Source organism: Bos mutus, chromosome 19, assembly GCF_027580195.1.
Source record: "Bos mutus isolate GX-2022 chromosome 19, NWIPB_WYAK_1.1, whole genome shotgun sequence".
NCBI lineage: Eukaryota > Metazoa > Chordata > Mammalia > Artiodactyla > Bovidae > Bos > Bos mutus.
This window is the reverse complement of record NC_091635.1, coordinates 38,755,162-38,772,635: the sequence shown is the minus strand read 5'-3', so window position 1 is coordinate 38,772,635 and position 17,474 is coordinate 38,755,162. Positions and strand designations below refer to the sequence as shown.

At 60.5% G+C, this 17,474-nt stretch overlaps 1 protein-coding gene across 1 annotated transcript; it reads right to left on the bottom strand.

Moving 5' to 3' along the window:
* MNT (MAX network transcriptional repressor) lies at positions 1-16,296 on the bottom strand. The gene is given in 7 exon segments (XM_070390245.1): positions 1-3,521; positions 3,655-3,847; positions 8,833-8,944; positions 9,092-9,133; positions 9,674-9,765; positions 9,767-10,254; positions 15,851-16,296. Coding segments are annotated over 7 exon segments (1,758 nt in total). The 5' UTR covers positions 15,924-16,296; the 3' UTR covers positions 1-2,763.
* Between the last annotated feature and the right edge of the window lie 1,178 nt (positions 16,297-17,474).

The following is a 17,474-nucleotide window of genomic DNA, read 5'->3' as shown; positions in this document are numbered from 1 at the left end:
TCGGGTTTCAGTGCAGGTTTATTTCAATTTTATATTTTATTCCAGGCAAGTGCTTATTACATGGATAGTATTCATGTCTCAATACCTAATGTCTTGGAGCATGAACAGCCACTAGAATACAGTTCCATAGTAAAAATACAATATGTACAAAATTAGGGTTTTTGTAGTTTTTTGTTTTTGTTTTTTTTTTTCCCACACAGCAGATGTATCCAAACACATAAAAATCTCTACAGTCTGGGGTCGCTACAATTTATATTTCAGGAAACGGAGACACAGTGACCAAGTCCTCACTGTAAACAAGGGCCACCTCTTCGTGGGGGTGGGGGGTGGGGGTGGGACTCAGGGGTGGGGAGAAGAAGCTGTTCCTGGAGAGGGCAGGGGTTATGGTGACCCCCTAATTCCCCTCCAGGAATTCCCTGCCCTTCTTTGGCCCCCCTAGGAACCAACCTCCCGCTCTCCCCGAGGTAAAGACTCCCAGCCAGTGAGCCACTCTGAACATCAAAAAGTAAAACACGCATGAGAGGTAAGATGTGTGTGTGTGTGTGTGTGTGCGCACGCGCGTGCACACACGTGCGTCCCCCAGGCTGGAAGGGCTAGGGAGGGGAGGGGCAGGCAGTCCCATGGGGTGAGGACAGATGTGGTCCCCACAGCGCTCAGAGGGGAGAGGCCCAAGGAAGGGCTGGGTGGCGGCTGCCCTCTCGGGCACACAGCATCACAGCGTTCACGAACAACGACAAAAACAACAGCAACAACACCCATCGTCACCAATCTGGACATAGTCATTCGGCACTAGATTCTGAGGCCCCCCACTGCGGCGGTGGGGGCGGGGAGGGACGGGGCGGCGGGCGGATGAGGTATCTGTGCATGCCCTAGGGGCGACTGGCTAACAGAACAGTTTCAAGGTGAGCAGGCCTGAGAGGAGGGCAGCTTGCCAGTGCTTCTGTTCCTGGGGGCCAGGCCTGCCCTTCTCTCTCTGCTCTTTCCAATGTCATCACACCAGGAAGAGTAAAACCAGCTCCCCCCCAAACAGGGTGATAGTGGCGGCGGCTGCAGGTGCAGAAAGGCAGCAAGCTTGTGAGCCGGGAGCTGCATTTGGGTGGGGGGCAGGGAACAGCGTCACCTCCTAGAAACCTCTGAAGTATCCCTAAGTCTCCCACCCTGGGAGACAAGAAACAGTCTCCAGGGAGGTTTTCAGGACCAGAAACTGAAAGGGAGTTCCGAGGTGGCTCAATCTACTCAAGACCTCTGTCGGCCTCCTCTGTGAACCATGGAACCACCCCCCTGCCCCGCCCCAACCTATCATTGCAAACTTCACACCCAGGATCACTGGCTCCCCCACCTCCACACACTCTGAAAGGCCACTGGTGAGTGTGTCCAGGTGGGGAGCCGAGTGTGCACGTGTGTAACTGAGTGTGTCTGACACAAGGCCACTTGAAATAAATACCCACATAAAAAGAGCAGCCAAAGCAGTCTGCTGAGGCGAAGGCATGGAGAGCAGTGGCCCTCGCACACAGGCCCCCTCGCTCCTCCCCACCCCAAGCTCAGCCCTGCCCGCAGCCCTATCAGGAAGGCGGTGGCACACAGCAGCGCCCCCTGGGGGAGGGCACATGCAGAACAGCCCGCTGGAGACAGCAGGGGTTCAAAGCAAAGAAAGATGAGCCCAGGGAAGGGGAAGCTGGGGCAGAAGCAACAGTTTTCCGTGGCCTGGCCATGCTCCCTCCCCACAGGTCCCCAGGGCCAAGCCCCTGGACTGTAACCTCCTGATTACCTCACCCACATGGCGCCAGGGTCCTGCAACCCAGACCAGACGCTGGTCCCGTCTCCCAGGCAGCAGGAGGCGTCCAGGCGCACTCATCCCTCCAGGGAGTGCAGAGCACGGAGCAGAGCCCAGGCCTCCTCTCTATCTTCTGGAAGCCAAAGTCAAGTCCAGGGATGGGGACAGGGTCCAGCACACCCTCCTCTCAGGCCAGACCCAGCTGGAGGTCAGCAGGGTGGCTGGGGGAGATAGTCAAGCCCCTCCTCCCTCCCCTCCATCTGCCCTCCTGAAGTCAAGAGCCCAGTGGTAGGGCAGTTGCGGGGGCTTGGAAACTTGGCAAGGGCTTGGGTTTGGTTTACTACTGGTAGAGAACTCTCTTAACTAGCTTGTTATGATCAATCACAATGACTGCAACCAGCCTGTGAGAGCCCCAGGCCGGGGCACTCACCTGTCTGGAGGGACGCCACACACTCCCCAGTCCCTTTGGATATCAGGGCCAACTCGCTTGAGTCCTGCTTCCCCACGTCCCCCTCCAGAACCCTGGAAGGAGAAGGCTGAGGCTCGGGAGGGGAGGGCCCGGGTGCCCAGCCATCTCACCAGACAGAGCGATAGCAGCAGCAGCAGCAGCACAGGAAGGTGGGCAGGGCGGGGGAGGCGGAAGAACACGACGTCCACATCGCACTGGTGTCAGGGGATGGGTGGGGGACGGGAATGGGAACGGCCCTGGAGCGGGCACCAGGCCAGACAGGTGGCACGTGGGCCAGAGCGTCTCTCATCACTGTCAAGTCCTAGTGCAGCGGGGTGACCCCCTGCCCTGTGCCCAGCTCCTTGAGCCCCCTCCCTCCCCTGGCTCAGAGTCTCTGCACCCCCTTCCCCTAGGAGGCCTGGGGGTGGGTATGGGTAGGGCGGGCCTGGACCTGGCTGGAATGTGTGGAGCTGGTGGGTGGGAGAGTGGGGGACAGGTCTCCCTCCCTGCCCCCGCTGGGGGCCTCTGAGTGGCCTCATCCTCAAGCCAGCTTGAGTGTGCTGACCGGAAAGGAGGGCATGGTGACCATGGTCACAGGGTTAAGCACTGTCTGGCCCACCAACTGGGGGTGGTGCACCACTTGAGCCCCCACAGCTGGCTTTGCCATGACTGTGGCTGGGGGCCCCAGCCCGGCTGTGCCATTCACTTGCTGGTGTGAGAGGGTGTGGGCGATGTGACTCACGGCCACTGGCTGGCTCACTGCCACGGGCTGCGGGTACAGGGGCAGCTGGGAGCCAAGGTGGGCCACGTGGTTGAGGGTGGCAGGGTGCACCGTGATGTGGCTGATGGGGGGCGTGGCCGGTGCCAGCTGCACGGCAGGGCTGGGGGCCGAGGGCGCGATGTGGGCGATGTGCTTGCCCCCCGGCCCCTGGAGAACGTGGTTCACAGTCTGGATGACTGAGGCGTGGGTGGTGGCAGTGTGGGCGATGACTGTGGAGCCGCCCCCGGCCGCGGCCACGAGATGGGCCGGGGCGGGCACCAGCGTTTGGGCCGGGGCCGCTGGTGGGGGTGGAGGGACCGGCAGAGGTGTCTTCTGCTGTGGCGGGGGCTGCTGCCCAGGGAGGTGGGCAGGAGACAGGGCCACAGGCTGGGCGTGCGGGTGTGGGTGTGGAGGCAGAGGCGCGGGGGCCGTGCTGGGCGGTGGCTTCGGCAGCTCCGGGTGGGGGCGATGGCTCAGCTTATGTGGGCCCAGGCCAGCCTGGTCCTCCTCCATGTCCTCGTCTATGTTGTCCTCACCCTCTGTGGAGGGACACGCGGGGAGGGACCGGTCAGGAGGGCTGGGGAATGAGAGCCTGGAGAAGCAGATGCCCCCGGGGCTCTGGGGATGTCACAGGGCCAAGGGTGGGGGCAGCGTGGGGTGGGCGGGGCTCACCAGAAGCGGTGGAGGTGGAGGCCTGGTCGTCCTCGGGCTGGCCCGTCTGCCGGAGCACGCGGTCGATCTCCAGCACGTCCATCCACTGGCTCAGCTCGTGCTTGAGCTCCGCCAGCCGCTGCTGCGTGGCAATCTTCTCCCGCGCCAGCCGCTCCATCTCATGCTCATATTCTTTCTCTTTCCTCTTCAGGGACTGGAGAACAGGGCAAGTAACAGCAGGGTACCCTGAGCAGGAGCCACAGAGCCCATGGTGCCACCAACATCTCCTTCACCCACCCTCACCTGCGCATCGGGGGCCCAGGCTGCCAGGGAGCTGCGGGAAACCACACCTGCCTCTCGGTCCATGGCTCCACCTAAGGAGGCCCAGCATCTGGGGACAGGCTGTGAGCTCACAAGCAGGTGCAGATTCAGGCCAGTCCCTCCCCTACCCCTACATGATTCTGTCCTGAGGGGCTCTGTTGCCTCTTGCCCCATCCACCCTCCTGGGAGTATCTCCTTCCATTCTGCTGAGAAGGGGAGAAAGGGTAGGAGACTTCTCAGGCAGTGCCCAAGGCCTGCACCGCCATTCACACCATCCTGCCGCTATGGATGTGGATACCACGAGCTACCCTCCATGGAACCCGTTCCTCAAGGATCCCCAGACGATCCTGCCCTTTGTCCCTTCATTATTCACTCGTCTCCTTAATTTCAACGCTCTTGCAGGACGGCCAGCAGATTCTGAGACCCCTACCTCACCTCCTTGACCACCTCCATCTCCTCCTGAACAGCTGCTGACTTGCGCACATCCTCCCCACGGTGCCCACCTGCACCGCCTCGCACGCCGCTCTATTCCCACACTCCCCAGGCCCCGGGATGTGGCCTTCCTTCCCCTCCTGGACCTGAGCAGCCTCAGCTACTGAGAAACAGCTCTTAGGAGGACAGCACCTCGGCCTCCATCTGAGCCCCCCTGGAGAAGCCCCTCCCCGCTTGACGCTGAGGCCATCCCGTCACTCAGAACACTGGAGGGCGCTCCTTGTCTGCCACCCGATCTCCCCTTCCACGCCTCCAGGGCCACGGGCCGCCTCTCCTCTCGGGGCTGACCCTCCCGGGGCACACTCCCCCATGAGAAGGGTCCCCAGTTTCCCTTCGTCCAATGCTTGTTAGCAGCTCTGGAAGGCCAGCTCCTATTCTGTTCCTCAACTCCCTTCTGCACCGTCTTTCCTTGTTTTCTGTGACCTCCTGTCTGAAACTTTATTAAACTAACACATCTTAAATCCCGCAGGCCTCCCCGTGGCCAGCTTTTCCTTGGCCCAGGCATGTCATGACCGCAGGGTCCAACAGACGACGTGGACAATCCTGACCTCCCGAGCTTCTAGTCGCCGAGGCTTGCCAGTCCTGGCCAGGTGTAGGCCCCCATGTGTCTCCCTCCTCACCCCTTCAGGTCTCGTCCGCTGGAGCTCCTCCACAGCCCAGCCCCCTCTCACGTCCTCCGGGTACACCAGCCTGCTCTCAGGCTCGCTCGTCTTAGGAGTGGCACCCCACACCGCACCGCTCCCCCTAACCCCAAGCGTTCAATGAGACTGTCAGCCTTAATGAGACTGACACTGGCTCACATGACCCCCTAAGTACTTCCAGTTTTGTTTTTCCATCTCAACACACGCTCTCCCAGTCCAACCCTGTGAGAGGAGTACACACTGTTCTATGGTTAGCTTACATCCCGACACTGCGGGTGGCCAGGACACAGCCATGTGACCTCTTGGCCAAGCACCTGTGAGGACCGGAGGGTGCTAGTCCCCACATCTACCCTGTCTATCCCCATCATCACAGGAGAATCAGTCTCTCATGAGACTTGAGCTTCCCCTGACTCCATTTCCTTTGGGCAGTCTTGCAACAGCCTTTCCCAACTGTTCACCTGAACTCCTGGGCACGCAGGTCTTCAGCTCCACACATGGACTAGGCCCAGCTTCCCCACGCTCCCTCCCGAGCCCCATGTTCCTTGCATTCCTGACCTCACTGGTCAGAGACACCTCAAGCCATTAGTGCCTGTGACACGTAACCCAGACACGGCCATACTGTGCACTGTCCTGAAAGCCGACAGCTTTACACTTTTTACACTTTTTGCCAGTCCCAGGCCACAATCAGCCCCCTCTATCACCCTGGCTTCGAGATTAACCTGCCTCCCCCACCAACATTTCTGCCAGAAAGCTCCCCCATTGCCCCACTCCCCCCACGCACACCCGGCTTCTCCCTGAGAGGCCAGTGGTAGACAGGCCATCAGAAGGGGCCACGGTGATCACGAGGTGTGGGGTGAGTCAGCTCTCAGGCCTGTCCTGAACTCTATGCACTAGCGGGGCCGGCTGACTGCCAGCTCAGAGACAATTAATCAGGAGCCAAAACCCCCACTCCTCACCTAGTCCAGGTCTCCACAGGTATAGACATCCCTGGAAAGTTTTCCCAAGGTCTAACTTTTGTCCCTATTGTTTCATTTTAAGCCCATTTCCTTTCTAAGAAGACTGGATGTGTTGTTTGGTACCTGCCTACCCTACTTCCTGTTTCTGTCCACTTCTCTGAGAACTTTCTTCAAATCCTTTACCTCCAAGGCACTGTGGCTCTGGCTGGGGGCTACAGCCTTCCCAAAGCTTCCTCCCTCAGCACACAACAAAAGTCCTCAGTCTCCACCCTCTCTGTGGTCTCTCTGGTACCCACTTCCAACTCCCATCTCAGCATAGCAACCCTCCTGACCACGTTCAACTTCCAAAATGCATCTTCCTCCCTCCTACTGGAAAAACTCTGGCCTGTGCTGGGCTCTCTGCCCGGCACTTGTCTTGGTCACCCTGGCCTTCAGGTCCCAGCTTAAAGGCCCTTTCCTCAATAGCAACTTCCCCAAGTCCCCCGAACACATGCTGTGACCCCTGTCCTGACTATGCCCTTGGAGCAGATTCCTCTGCTTGGTTATTTTATAATCTGCAGCAAGACCAAACCTAAAGACAGAGTTCTGCACTTTTTCCCTTGCTCCCCACTTATTATCGGCCCAATCAGACACAGGGCTGTCCAAAACAACCTGAATGAGTGAACGAATAAATGAAGTTGGAGATTTATGGAGAACCTTGTTAAGTTTCCCAGCATTTCTGCTTCTGTTGCCAGCCCCAGGACAAGTATCTTTTACGGACAGCTAGGGGCCACCTTGCTTCCCACTCAGGCCAGGCCCGTATCCCAAATCTGCTGGTTTTACTGAGTCTTTTATTTCTCATGTACTTTCAAATCCACCGTCTTGCAATCAAGGCTTTCTGCCCTAAGTACTTCTATACAGGGAGGAACGCACCGTTCCATCCTTCTTCCTTCTCAACAATTGCTGCTGCTGCTGCTAAGTCGCTTCAGTCGTGTCCAACTCTGTGCGACCCCACAGACGCAGCCTACCAAGCTCCTCTGTCCATGGGATTTGCCAGGCAACAGTACTGGAGTGGGATGCCATCGCCTTCTCCCAACAATTGCTATTAAGTTACTATTTACAAATGACCAATTCTCACGTCCTTACCACAAAGATATTATTACTTTTTCCCACTTTAGCATCATCGCAGTACAAGAGGAAACCGATATTCACAGAAAATGTCGCAGAATTTAGACAGGAATTTGCTCCCAGGCTACATGATTTCCTGTAGCTGAAGGAGTAGCAACTTAAGTCTCCAGCCCGAGTTCTGCAGAAACATCCCAGAAAACACCCTCCCGGAGACCCTCTGAAACTCGACGCTGGGCCCCCTCTCCGCTTCCCCCCCCCCGCTTCCCCCCGCCCCCCCTTCCCCCCGCCCGGCCACCAACGAGGCCCCGCCCCTCCCGGAGCACGCGCGCACCCACGCGGACCCGGCTTTGCTGCGTCACTCCCCGCTGGCCGCACCCTCCCTCCGAGCGCAGGAGTCCCGCCCCCTGCCCAGCCCCGCCAATCCGCGGACCCGGACCCGCCCCTCCCGTGCCGGGAAGCGGCCTGGAGTTGCGCCAGCCCCTCCCCCTTGCCCGGAGGGCGGGCGGAAGGGCGCGCGTTCGCGGGAGGCCGAGAGGGAGCTGCCGGCTGGGAGTAGTCCCGAGGCTGCGCCTCCGCCCGCCTCCGCCCGCCTCCTTCGACAAGTCAGGCTCCGGTTACCTCAGGGCTGTGACCCCGCAGTCGAGGCCGGGGGAGGGCTGGCCCACCGGAGCCGTGACGCTGCCCATCCCCTCAGCTTCCCTAGGGAGCCGACTGGGAGACCCCGAAGCTGCCCCCGCAGTCCGGGAGGCCTAAATCCCTCCCACTCCTCAACGGCTACCTCCCGGCTCCGCGGCAGCCGAGCGTGGCCGCCTGCCCCACCCCCACAGCCTCCTTCCCGGCACACGGAACCCTCGGCGGGTTTCCAGGGAAACCAAACTCGGGCCGTCATGGCAACGGTCTTATCTGTCGGGCACCCCCCCTTCCCCGTACAGCCCAGAGGAGCCAGTGCCCAAAGGCAGGGGACACACGGCAAGGAGGGCGCCTTGAAAAAGGGCTTCTTTTAAATCCTGGGGGAGGCAGAACGTAAGGTTTTAGGTTCGGTGACCCCCAGGGCTACTCGTCATCCAGAGTGCTGCATTTCCCCTTCCCCAAGGTTTAATCCTCAAAGTCGGGAGATGGCATCTACGTGTGCTCACTGCAAGGATCTTGATCCTTTTGAGCTAAAAGTCCGGGGCGCGCGGTGGGGTGGGGCGTATTTCATGGGTTCCACTGTGGTAAGCGAGCCACGCCCAGCACCCCCCCACCCCCCAAGATAGAGTCTGGGGCCGAATCCGGTTCCCGCCCAGCACTGCGGGGGCGATGGAGGCACCGGTTGCCCTACGTCCTTCCCATTCGCCGGGCAGTAGCGCGCGGCAGGCGGTAAGGCGGGGCGGATTCCGGGCTGACACCGAGTCGCGGGGGCCGTGCAGATGGCAGGGCTCCGTAAGGCCGCCCGGCGGGGGAGGGGAGCCGAGCGCCAGCGCCGCGCTCCCCCGCGCACGCGCGCCGGTCACGCCGCCTCCACCCGGGTGGGGAGCCCCACTGACGTCAGCTGGGCCATGTGCTCGGCGCCCGCGTGGAGGCGGGCGGGGCCGCATGGGGGGGGAGGCGGGGCGTGCGGGGAGGCGGGGCGTGCAGGCAGCCTGCGCGGCGGCGGTCTCCCGCCCTTCTCTGGGCCTTGCTTCTCCCCCCAGCCCGCATACCTGAATGTACCGCAGCGCCGTCCGCAACACGCTCAGATTCGATGTCTTCTTGTCGTCCACGTTGGGGATGTTGCGCTTCAGGGTCTCAAAGCATTCCTTGAGATGGGCCCTCCTGGGGAAAGGAGCAGGGCCGGTCAGCCAGCGTCAGGGGCGGGAGGGAAGGTCCAAGGAGAGCTTGGGGACCAAGGATGGGACCTTCCGGGTAGCTGGCGGGGGCGGGCTCAGAGTCACAAGCTCACACACACACACACACACACACCTGTTCTTCTCCAGCTTGTTGTGGACTTCTCTGGTTCCGATTCTGAAATCCAGACAGACAGGGAGCTCAGGGAGGAGGGCCCAATTAGGTGGCCTTCCCACCCCCTGCCCCCACCCTCCCCAAATGCCACAGGCTTTTTGTCCCTGACATTCTCTCCCTAGGGGAGCAGCGATGAAAACTGTTGGCCCTGTGTCCTGGTGCATACACCCTCTGGAGGGCACAGGTAGGCTCATAATTCACAACCCCTTCATATTCCACCCAACCCGTGCACCTGTGAAGGGCTCCTGGGATTGGGAGAAATAGCCAGTGGACCCTAGCCCTCACCCAGGAAGTCCAAAGGCCTGGTGATTCCATCAGACCCAACCTTGGAAGGGGTCAGAGAAGCCTAAGAACAACAGAGGGCAATGACCATTCCCCACTCCCCAGGGTGGGATGGTCCCAGCACAGTGAGAACATATCCAGATATAGGAGGGTGCAGCTCTGACAGGCTAGCTGGGAGGGCACTTTCTCTTGCACACACAGCCCCAGCTGTGGGCAGTTCTCTCCATCCCACCAGCCCCGACTCTGCCACACCTCACTCACCCCCCAGGCCTCTTCTTCTGTTCGCTGGATTTGACTTCTTCAGCAGGTGCCAGCTTCAGGGTTCCAAGCGTGGATGGAGGTGGCTGTGGGGGGAGCCAGCTGGGGCTGGACTCCAGGGTGTGGCGCAATAGTCAGGATGGGGGTGGGCAGGGGCTGCAAGGGCTTGGGGCTGCCAGTGGGCGGAACAGTGGCTTTGGAGTCCGGCAGTAGAGGAGCAGGAGTGGGCACCTGCGGCCTGGTGGGAAGGGGGGCAGGCTCCTTAATGCTGAGTCCAGGGGTGCTGACCAGGGCTGGCTGGCGAGGCGCCAGGGGCAGAGGCTGGGCCGTGGGGGGTAGTGGCGGGGGTGGGGGCAGAGGCTGAGGGGAGTTGGTCACTACTGGAATAGGAATGACAGTCAGTGGGGTTGGGGTGGCCAGTGGTGGCGGGGGTGCTGGCGGAGGGGCTGGCGGTGACAGAGGCAAAGGCGGTGCCTCAGTGCGGGGCTCCTCCACCGGCATGGTGTGGGCCAGCCGGGCCAGGCTGTTGGCCTTCTTCTGCTCTTGCTCCCGCTCCCGCTCCAGGCGAAGCCTTTCCTGTTCCTCTGCACAGAGAGAACACAGTGGTCTCTCAGCAGGGCCTGCTGTCCTGGGCGCCCCAGCTCCCCTTGTCCTCCCAACTGTAACCCATCCTGACCCCATGCCAGGGACCACCCAGTGACAGCACAAATACATACACTCATCCACACCCAGCCAGGCACAGGGCACAGCAGTGAACAAATAAAACAGACTCCTGATCCTTGCTGTTGAGGAGCTCATAGACCAGGGGAGGAGGGGCATAGGACAAACCACAGGATTAACAACCCAGGTTGTGGGAAGAGAGGGGCTATGGAAGGACAGAGCAGAAGCTGTCAGTGAGCGTGCGGGAGGAGGCCTGGCACACTGCAGGTTGAAGTGTTAAGCAGGTGATGGGCAGGGGCAACAAGGCTGAGGAGAGGGAGTGGTAGATGAGGTTGGGAGAGGCCAGTCCACAAGTGATCTCACAGGAGAAGAGAAAGTGCAAGTCACTCAGTCGTGTCTGACTCTTTGCAACTCTATGGACTATACAGTCCACGGAATTCTCCAGGCCAGAATACTGGAGTAGGTAGCCTTTGCCTTCTCCAAGGTATCTTCCCAACCCAGGGATTGAACCCAGGTCTCCTGCACTGCAGGCAGATTCTTTACCAGCTGAGCCATGAGGGAAGCCCAAGAATACTGGTATGGGTGGCCGATCCCTTCTCCAGCGGATATTCCTGACCCAGGAATCGAACCGGGGTCTCCTCCATTGCAGGTGGATTCTTTACCAACTGAGCTATCAAGGAAGCCCCACAGGAGAAGAGAAGAGGCAGTCAAATCCTAGATTCTGGGGAGCTACCTTCTAGAGGGCAGGCATTACCTTCATTTCACAGATGAGACAGATTAGCTTTAAGAGGCAAAATGATTTGTTGAGGGTCATACTGCAAATAAACACACACACACCCCCTACACCCATGTGTCTCACAAGAGCCCTACACTGCAAGCAGGGAGGGGACATCGCCTTCAGCCCACACATGAGACAACAAGGCCTGGGACTCAGGACTGCCAGGCTAGGTCCCAAAGCCTGTTTCCTCAATCGCGGTTTATACCCCAAATGCTCCTGGTCTTTCTCTGCCCTTGGTTGTGCTGGAACTTATTCCACCACCACCAGCAGGAGACTAGAAAGGGAAGAGGCAAGCAGAAAGGAAAGCAGGTAACGGGTTGAACAAGGCAAAGAGTTCCAACAACCTTGCACGCCTCAGTTCAGCATCTCTACTGAAAGCCCCACCATAAGGGGAGGCCTGCTCAGCGGTGGGCGGAGAACAGGGCCAAGGGAGAAGCCCCTCCTGATTGAGATGCCCCTCTCCATCCCCACCCTGCCCCATCCCCTCCCAGGCCCCACCATTCCAGTTCCCTGGCTATAGGCTGGGGCCAGGGAGCAGGCCAGCCCTCCCCTCCTGCCCGATTCACCACACTGCTGACTAACAGAGCTGACAGCACAAAGCGGACACGCCCCAAACACACCACCACCCACAAGGGGTGGGGCTGGGGGGGCAAGGCTGGCCAAGTGCCCCTGTAGGAGAGGACAGCATCACCCTCTCCACAGGTCTTTGGGCCAGGGACCCCAGAAAACATGCAGCCTCGGGGCCCTTTGGCCAATCAACCACTGGTGTGTGTGCCAGGCCTGCTCAGAGCCCCTCCTCCTGCCGAGAAGAAGAGGTGCAGGAGGAAGTAGGGGGAAGTGTTCTGAGAGGGGAAGCGCTCAGTGGTTTCCCAGCAGCCAGCATTCAAGGGCTGGAGTCAGCAAGCACAGCCTCTTCCGTGTCTCCCCCGGCCCCTCAGGAAGGGAAGCTGCCCGGCCTGCTGCTTTACAGCCACCAGCACTGGCTTCCTTTGCGGCCCTGGAGAAAACCCACCCTCTGCGCTCCCCTTTCCACACTGGGAAAGAAACCTGCTGAGTTCAGTCAAGGAGACCTTCTCAGGCCCAGCCCAGGACACCCCGAGTGCACTCCGCACCTCCCCAGACCCCAACCCCAAGACAAGGTCCCGGAGCTCGAAGCCCAACACAGCCCTACCTCCATTCCTTTGAGCCAGGACCTGGGCTTTCACTGGCCTCGGGGCAAGTGTGCCCCTCTCCCACAAGCAGGGCGACAGACAGGGCCTCAGGCCCCGAGGTCAGGGGCTCTGGGGACCCAGGATGGAGGCAAACCTCAGGGTCTCCGTATTCCCTTTCTTGTATTCCCCATGTATAAAGGCAACTCCAAAGCTCCACCAGAAGATGGCACCCTCCTTCTCATATATCCTCTCTCTTCGGGAGCCAGGCAGGTGCCAGGCTCACAGGTGCCAGGAAGGGCCCAGGTGAATGGCCAAGATCTATCACACCTGGATCAGCATGAAAAAGCTTAACTGACGCTGAAGAGGGTGGCAGTCCAGGCCAGATCCAGCCCACTAAAGCCTCCTGTCTCCTCCTGGCCGGTTCTGACCCATCCCTGCCCAGTATGGTCCCTTCTCCTGTGCACTGGGAAGAGGGAAACAGAGCGTGCGGAGCAAATGAGTGTCAGCAATATGAGTTTAAGCTCCTAAATACTGCTGCACCCTCTTCTCACTCCCATACATGCACACACATACTCTGGCACCTTCCCCGGGCTCTGCCCAGAAGCTGCCCCCAGAGAACTGAGCACCACCCTTCTGGGTGACCCGGGTGCCAAGGCTACAGCCCCCAATGAAGAGTACAGGCTTTGTGCTTTCCCCGAAGCCACTGTGGCCCAGGACCTCAGCCGGCACACAGCTGGGGCCAGAGGAGACCGTATCAGGGGCCTCCCAATGTTCAGGGGGGTTCTCCCCTTCTACATGTAATAGGGACAGTGGTGCACAAGGCAGGCACAGGGTGGGACTAGCTCAGAAGAGGGTCTCATTTGAGTCAACTTCTCTGATTGATAGCAATGACCAGGCCTTCATGCTGGCCACCAGGATGGCCTCGCCCTCCCCTTTCCCCTCGTGTACCAACATGAAGGTGCACACACATCCTTGGACTCATCACGTGAACAGAGTGGCTGGTCTAGGTCAGAAAACAGTCACTTGAGGCTTGAAGTTGAATGGGGGCCCAGACAAAAGGATCCCTGTTCAGGGCTGCCCATCAGGTACACACTCCCCAGAAAGCAGTTCTGGTCAGCAAGCTCCGCAGCAGCACCCCCACTTCTCTTCCATTTCTCACCACCCCGACTTAGAGAACAAAACCTCTAGTAGGAGCAAAAAATGAATTCTAGAGATTAGGCTGCTGCAGCCAAATCAAGCTATCTGTACATGAGTTTTGGGAGTAAATCTGGCTTTCCAGCATCCATCCATCCATCCCCTAAGACCTCCTGCTCCACCAACAAGAAGCCTTAACTGCCTGCCTCTAGTTCTCACCACCTGGGGGAGGGGCAGCGCGCTACAACTTCTTAGTGGAGAGCCATACCCAGGTTCCTTCCAAGTGTTGCAGACGTCATCCTTGTGATTCTTACTCTCAGCTCTGGACTGACTAATTTCAGAAAGGGTGGCAGACACTGACAGTGAGCGTTTACTCCCCTCCCTTACACGGCCAACCAGTCTGCGGGGTAAGTGAAGGTGAAGTGAGTGTTCCTTTGGTCAATCCTGCCGCCTCTAGCACAGTGGGCGGTACACAGTGGGGACACAATAGGGACTCCTGAACTGCATTGTGGATGGCGGTAGCAGGTGACTCAATCTCTCCAAATCTTGTGCACGCTCCTCCCCGAGCCGCGCTGGTCCCGCACGCAGGACAATCTCGGTCACCACCTGCACTGTCCACCGCCTGACCCTGATCTGGACCTCGAAGAAAGGGGGAGGGGCGCGTGAGCCGACGTCCTGACCCCTCAGTTCCGAAAACCCAAGCGTTCTCAGTCTCGCGTATCTCAAGTGACTCTTGACCTTGAGAGGCCGGACGAACCGACTCGGCCAGCCGGCAGACCCGCGGCTCCCCCGCCCGTGGCCTGCTGCTACTCCCCCCGCCCGCAGCGGCGGCGGTACACGCTGCAGGCGCGCGCGCGCACACAACACACACTACTACCTCCTGCATGACTCATCATTGAAGCAACAATAGGCAGAAAGGAAAGGAGGGCGAAGCACTCTCTCCACCACAATCCACCCGACCGGGGGCTGGGGGTAGGGCTGGAGGGGGCAGCAGTCCCCGGATACTGCACACACGCTGCCGATCCAGGTCTGCGACCCTCGCAGCAGTCCGGAAAACGGAGGTCTTCCCCTGACCCCTATTTCTGCAGCACCCTGAAGCTGGGGCCACCAACAAGGGCGCGTGGAGATAAGGGCACCTGAAATCTCCGTCTCCCCGCTTCGAGAGAACACCAAAGTTTGCCCCTTCTTGCCCGGCTCATTTCACATCGCGGTCAGGGGTGCTGCCAGGGGGTCCTGGTGAGAACGTTCTGGGCGGGTGGGGTTAGTGGGAGCATGTGAGCTCTATATATCCCGTCGCTCGGCGATTCTGAGGGTTTCCCTCGCCCCAGGAGCAAAAACGGGAGGCCGGGGCGAGAACCGACAGGTGAGCTCGGCTCCTCCCACGTAGGGCAAAGGCTCTACCAGGCAGATGCCCAGCGGCCAGAGCCAGGGCCCAACCCGGCGCAAGGCCCCTCGTCAGCCCCGCCCAGGCCCCGCCCCCAGCCGAGCGCTAGGCTGCGGGGAGGGGCTGGGCCGCGCTGTCCCCAGCGGGAGTGTCCCCCGTGCACGTGGTCGGGGGCGGGGCCGGTCCACGTCACCACCCGGTGTAACCAACGGGCTTGGAACGCAGGCACACGCAACATTCCAGCCGAGAGCGGGTTTGGAACGCGTAGACACGCCACATTCCACACCGGCTAAAGTGGGGCGCAGTAAGAGGGGCCCGGGGTCTGCCCCCGGCGACCTGCTGGCCGTCTCGCAGATGTCCAGTGAGCCCGGCTCTCACCCAAACCCATGTCGCGCGACCCAGCCCAGCTTTGGGAGGCGGGGTCAGGCGGGGCTGGCCAGGATCATAAGACACGCGATGTCATTTCATTCTGCAAAGGCCGCCTCCGCCCCAAGAGGCGCGTAGATCTGCCGGGAGCGCCCCGCACCCTCCCCACAGGGCCAGGGAAGCCGGGGAGCTGCTCCGCGTAGAGTAATTCCACCCCCCACTCCGTTACACACACGCCGACTCGTGTGCACTAGACACTCGCCCGTGTACACGTCCGTCCATCCGCTCTCATCGAGGTTCGCATCACACATATCCCCGTGCATACACGCACACTCGCGCTGGTCTACCACCCCCACGCAACACCATTCCTCACCCCACCCCCCCGGCTCGCACATCTTCATCCCTACCGAGGGCACAGCTGGCCCACAGCAAAAGAGACCCCCATGAAAGGTGCACAAGAGGTGGTAGGCAGTTGGGGTGGCGCCTACAGGAGTCGGGTCCCTCGCTGCATGTTAATGAATTCATTAATTAATTTCACTGCCCACAACACTCCTCCCCGGGCGGCGGCTCGCGCGCGGATCTTTGCACTGCTCGGCTTCGCGGGCCGCCCGGGAGCGGGTACCGCGCGCGGTTTCGCGTAGGCTCGGGGACCGGGGTCGCTCGCCTCCCTTTCCCTGGTGCCCCAGGGGCCCAGCCCGGCCGCTCACCACGTGCTCTCTGTTGTTGCTGTGCTTGCCATTCCAGGAAGCGGGCCGCCTCCAGTAGCGTCTCTATGCTCATCGCGCCGAGAGCTGCCGGGGGCGCGCCGGGGCCGAGACTGCGGCCCGCGAGCCGGGCACAGGTCAGGCTGGCGGGCAGGCAGGAGGGAGGGATCAGCTCCGGGGGGCGTCAGGACTGGGCGGCGCAGCGCACTCCGCAGGGAAGAACGGGGGAGCACAGGAAGAAAAATCAATGTCTCCCCAGATATTTGCAAAATGTAATTTGCAAATTTAAAAAAATCTGATGCAAAAAAAAAAAAAAGGCGGCACTGCCTCCCTCCTTCCCCTCCCTCTCTTCCTCCCTTCTGATGCCTCCCGCCCCGCGGCCCCCAGGAGTCCCGCCGACAAGAAAAGGCTTTGCAACAAGATGGCGAGGAGGCACAGACACACACAACAAGGGAAGGAGCCGCGCTGCCCCCGGCCGCCGCCCCCGCTACTACACCGGGGCCGCAGCCAAAGCCCGGACCGGAGCCCCCGCCCGTAGGGCCCCGGCGTCTCAAGAAGGGAGGGGCGGGGCCCGGGCGGCCTGGCCCCGCCCACTCGAGACCGCGCGCGCACACGTGGCCTGGGTGGGGGCGGGAGAAGCTCCAGCCGGGTTCGCGCCCTGCATTTCCGCTCTCCCGCCTCGCCCCGCCCCGATTGCAAGCCACAAGTTGAGCAACGGCTGCGTGTTAGGGTCATTCACAACGAATTTGTCCTGCTGGAGGTAAAGAAGGGTGAAAAATTCAGGACTTAAGTTTAGCTCAAATAATATTCCAGGTCAGGGAAACCTAGGTTGGTAAAGACTGGCCTGACCCCTGGGTCTCCGCTTTCTACCTACACGTGACCTAATTCCTGCAACCATCCTGCTGTCGCAATTCCCCCGGGATCCGCCCCTGGGCGGAGCTGACGGCTGGAGGCTGCCAGAGAACCCGCGAAGGGAGCGGAGTGGAAATCCGATTCCGCGTTTTGTCTCCGTTCCTCCCCCCGCAGTGCGTTCGCATCCTATTAGGCGACGTCACCGGGCCGCGGGCCAATGGGCGGGCAGGACAACACGGCATGGAGCAGCTCCACATGGACACCCCGCGCCGCCAGCCCTGTGTTTAAAGGGCCAGTGTCTAGCAGGGTCACATTCGCGGGTGCGGATGGGGCCACTGTGTGGAGAGTGGGACGCTGAGAAGGAAATTCTACAGTTGTACCCTACCTGCTGTTTACTTTTCACCAACCTCCTTTTAAAACTGAGTCTCTTTCCTTCCTTCCCCTAGACTCTCGTCTTTGTCCACGCGCGTCTGATGCGGGTGGAGAGTCCAACTGTGTCTCCCCAGAGGCCGCCCTTTGCTCTGGGGCCGGGCTCAGGGCGGTTACGACTTAGGCGTCCACAGCCTAGACCAAGGGGGTGTGGCGCAAATCGGGAACAACAACGTGGAGGGCGGAAGCCCGGCCCTCGCATGGCTGGACTACTGAGGCCGCGGGGCGGGGCCAGTCCGCCAAGCCACAACCGCGCTCGCCGCTAGGGCGGGACCCGGGCTGGCACTCCCAACGGTGGCTTCTAGTATTAGAGTTTGGGGCCGCCTGGGGTTACAGTTAACAAATT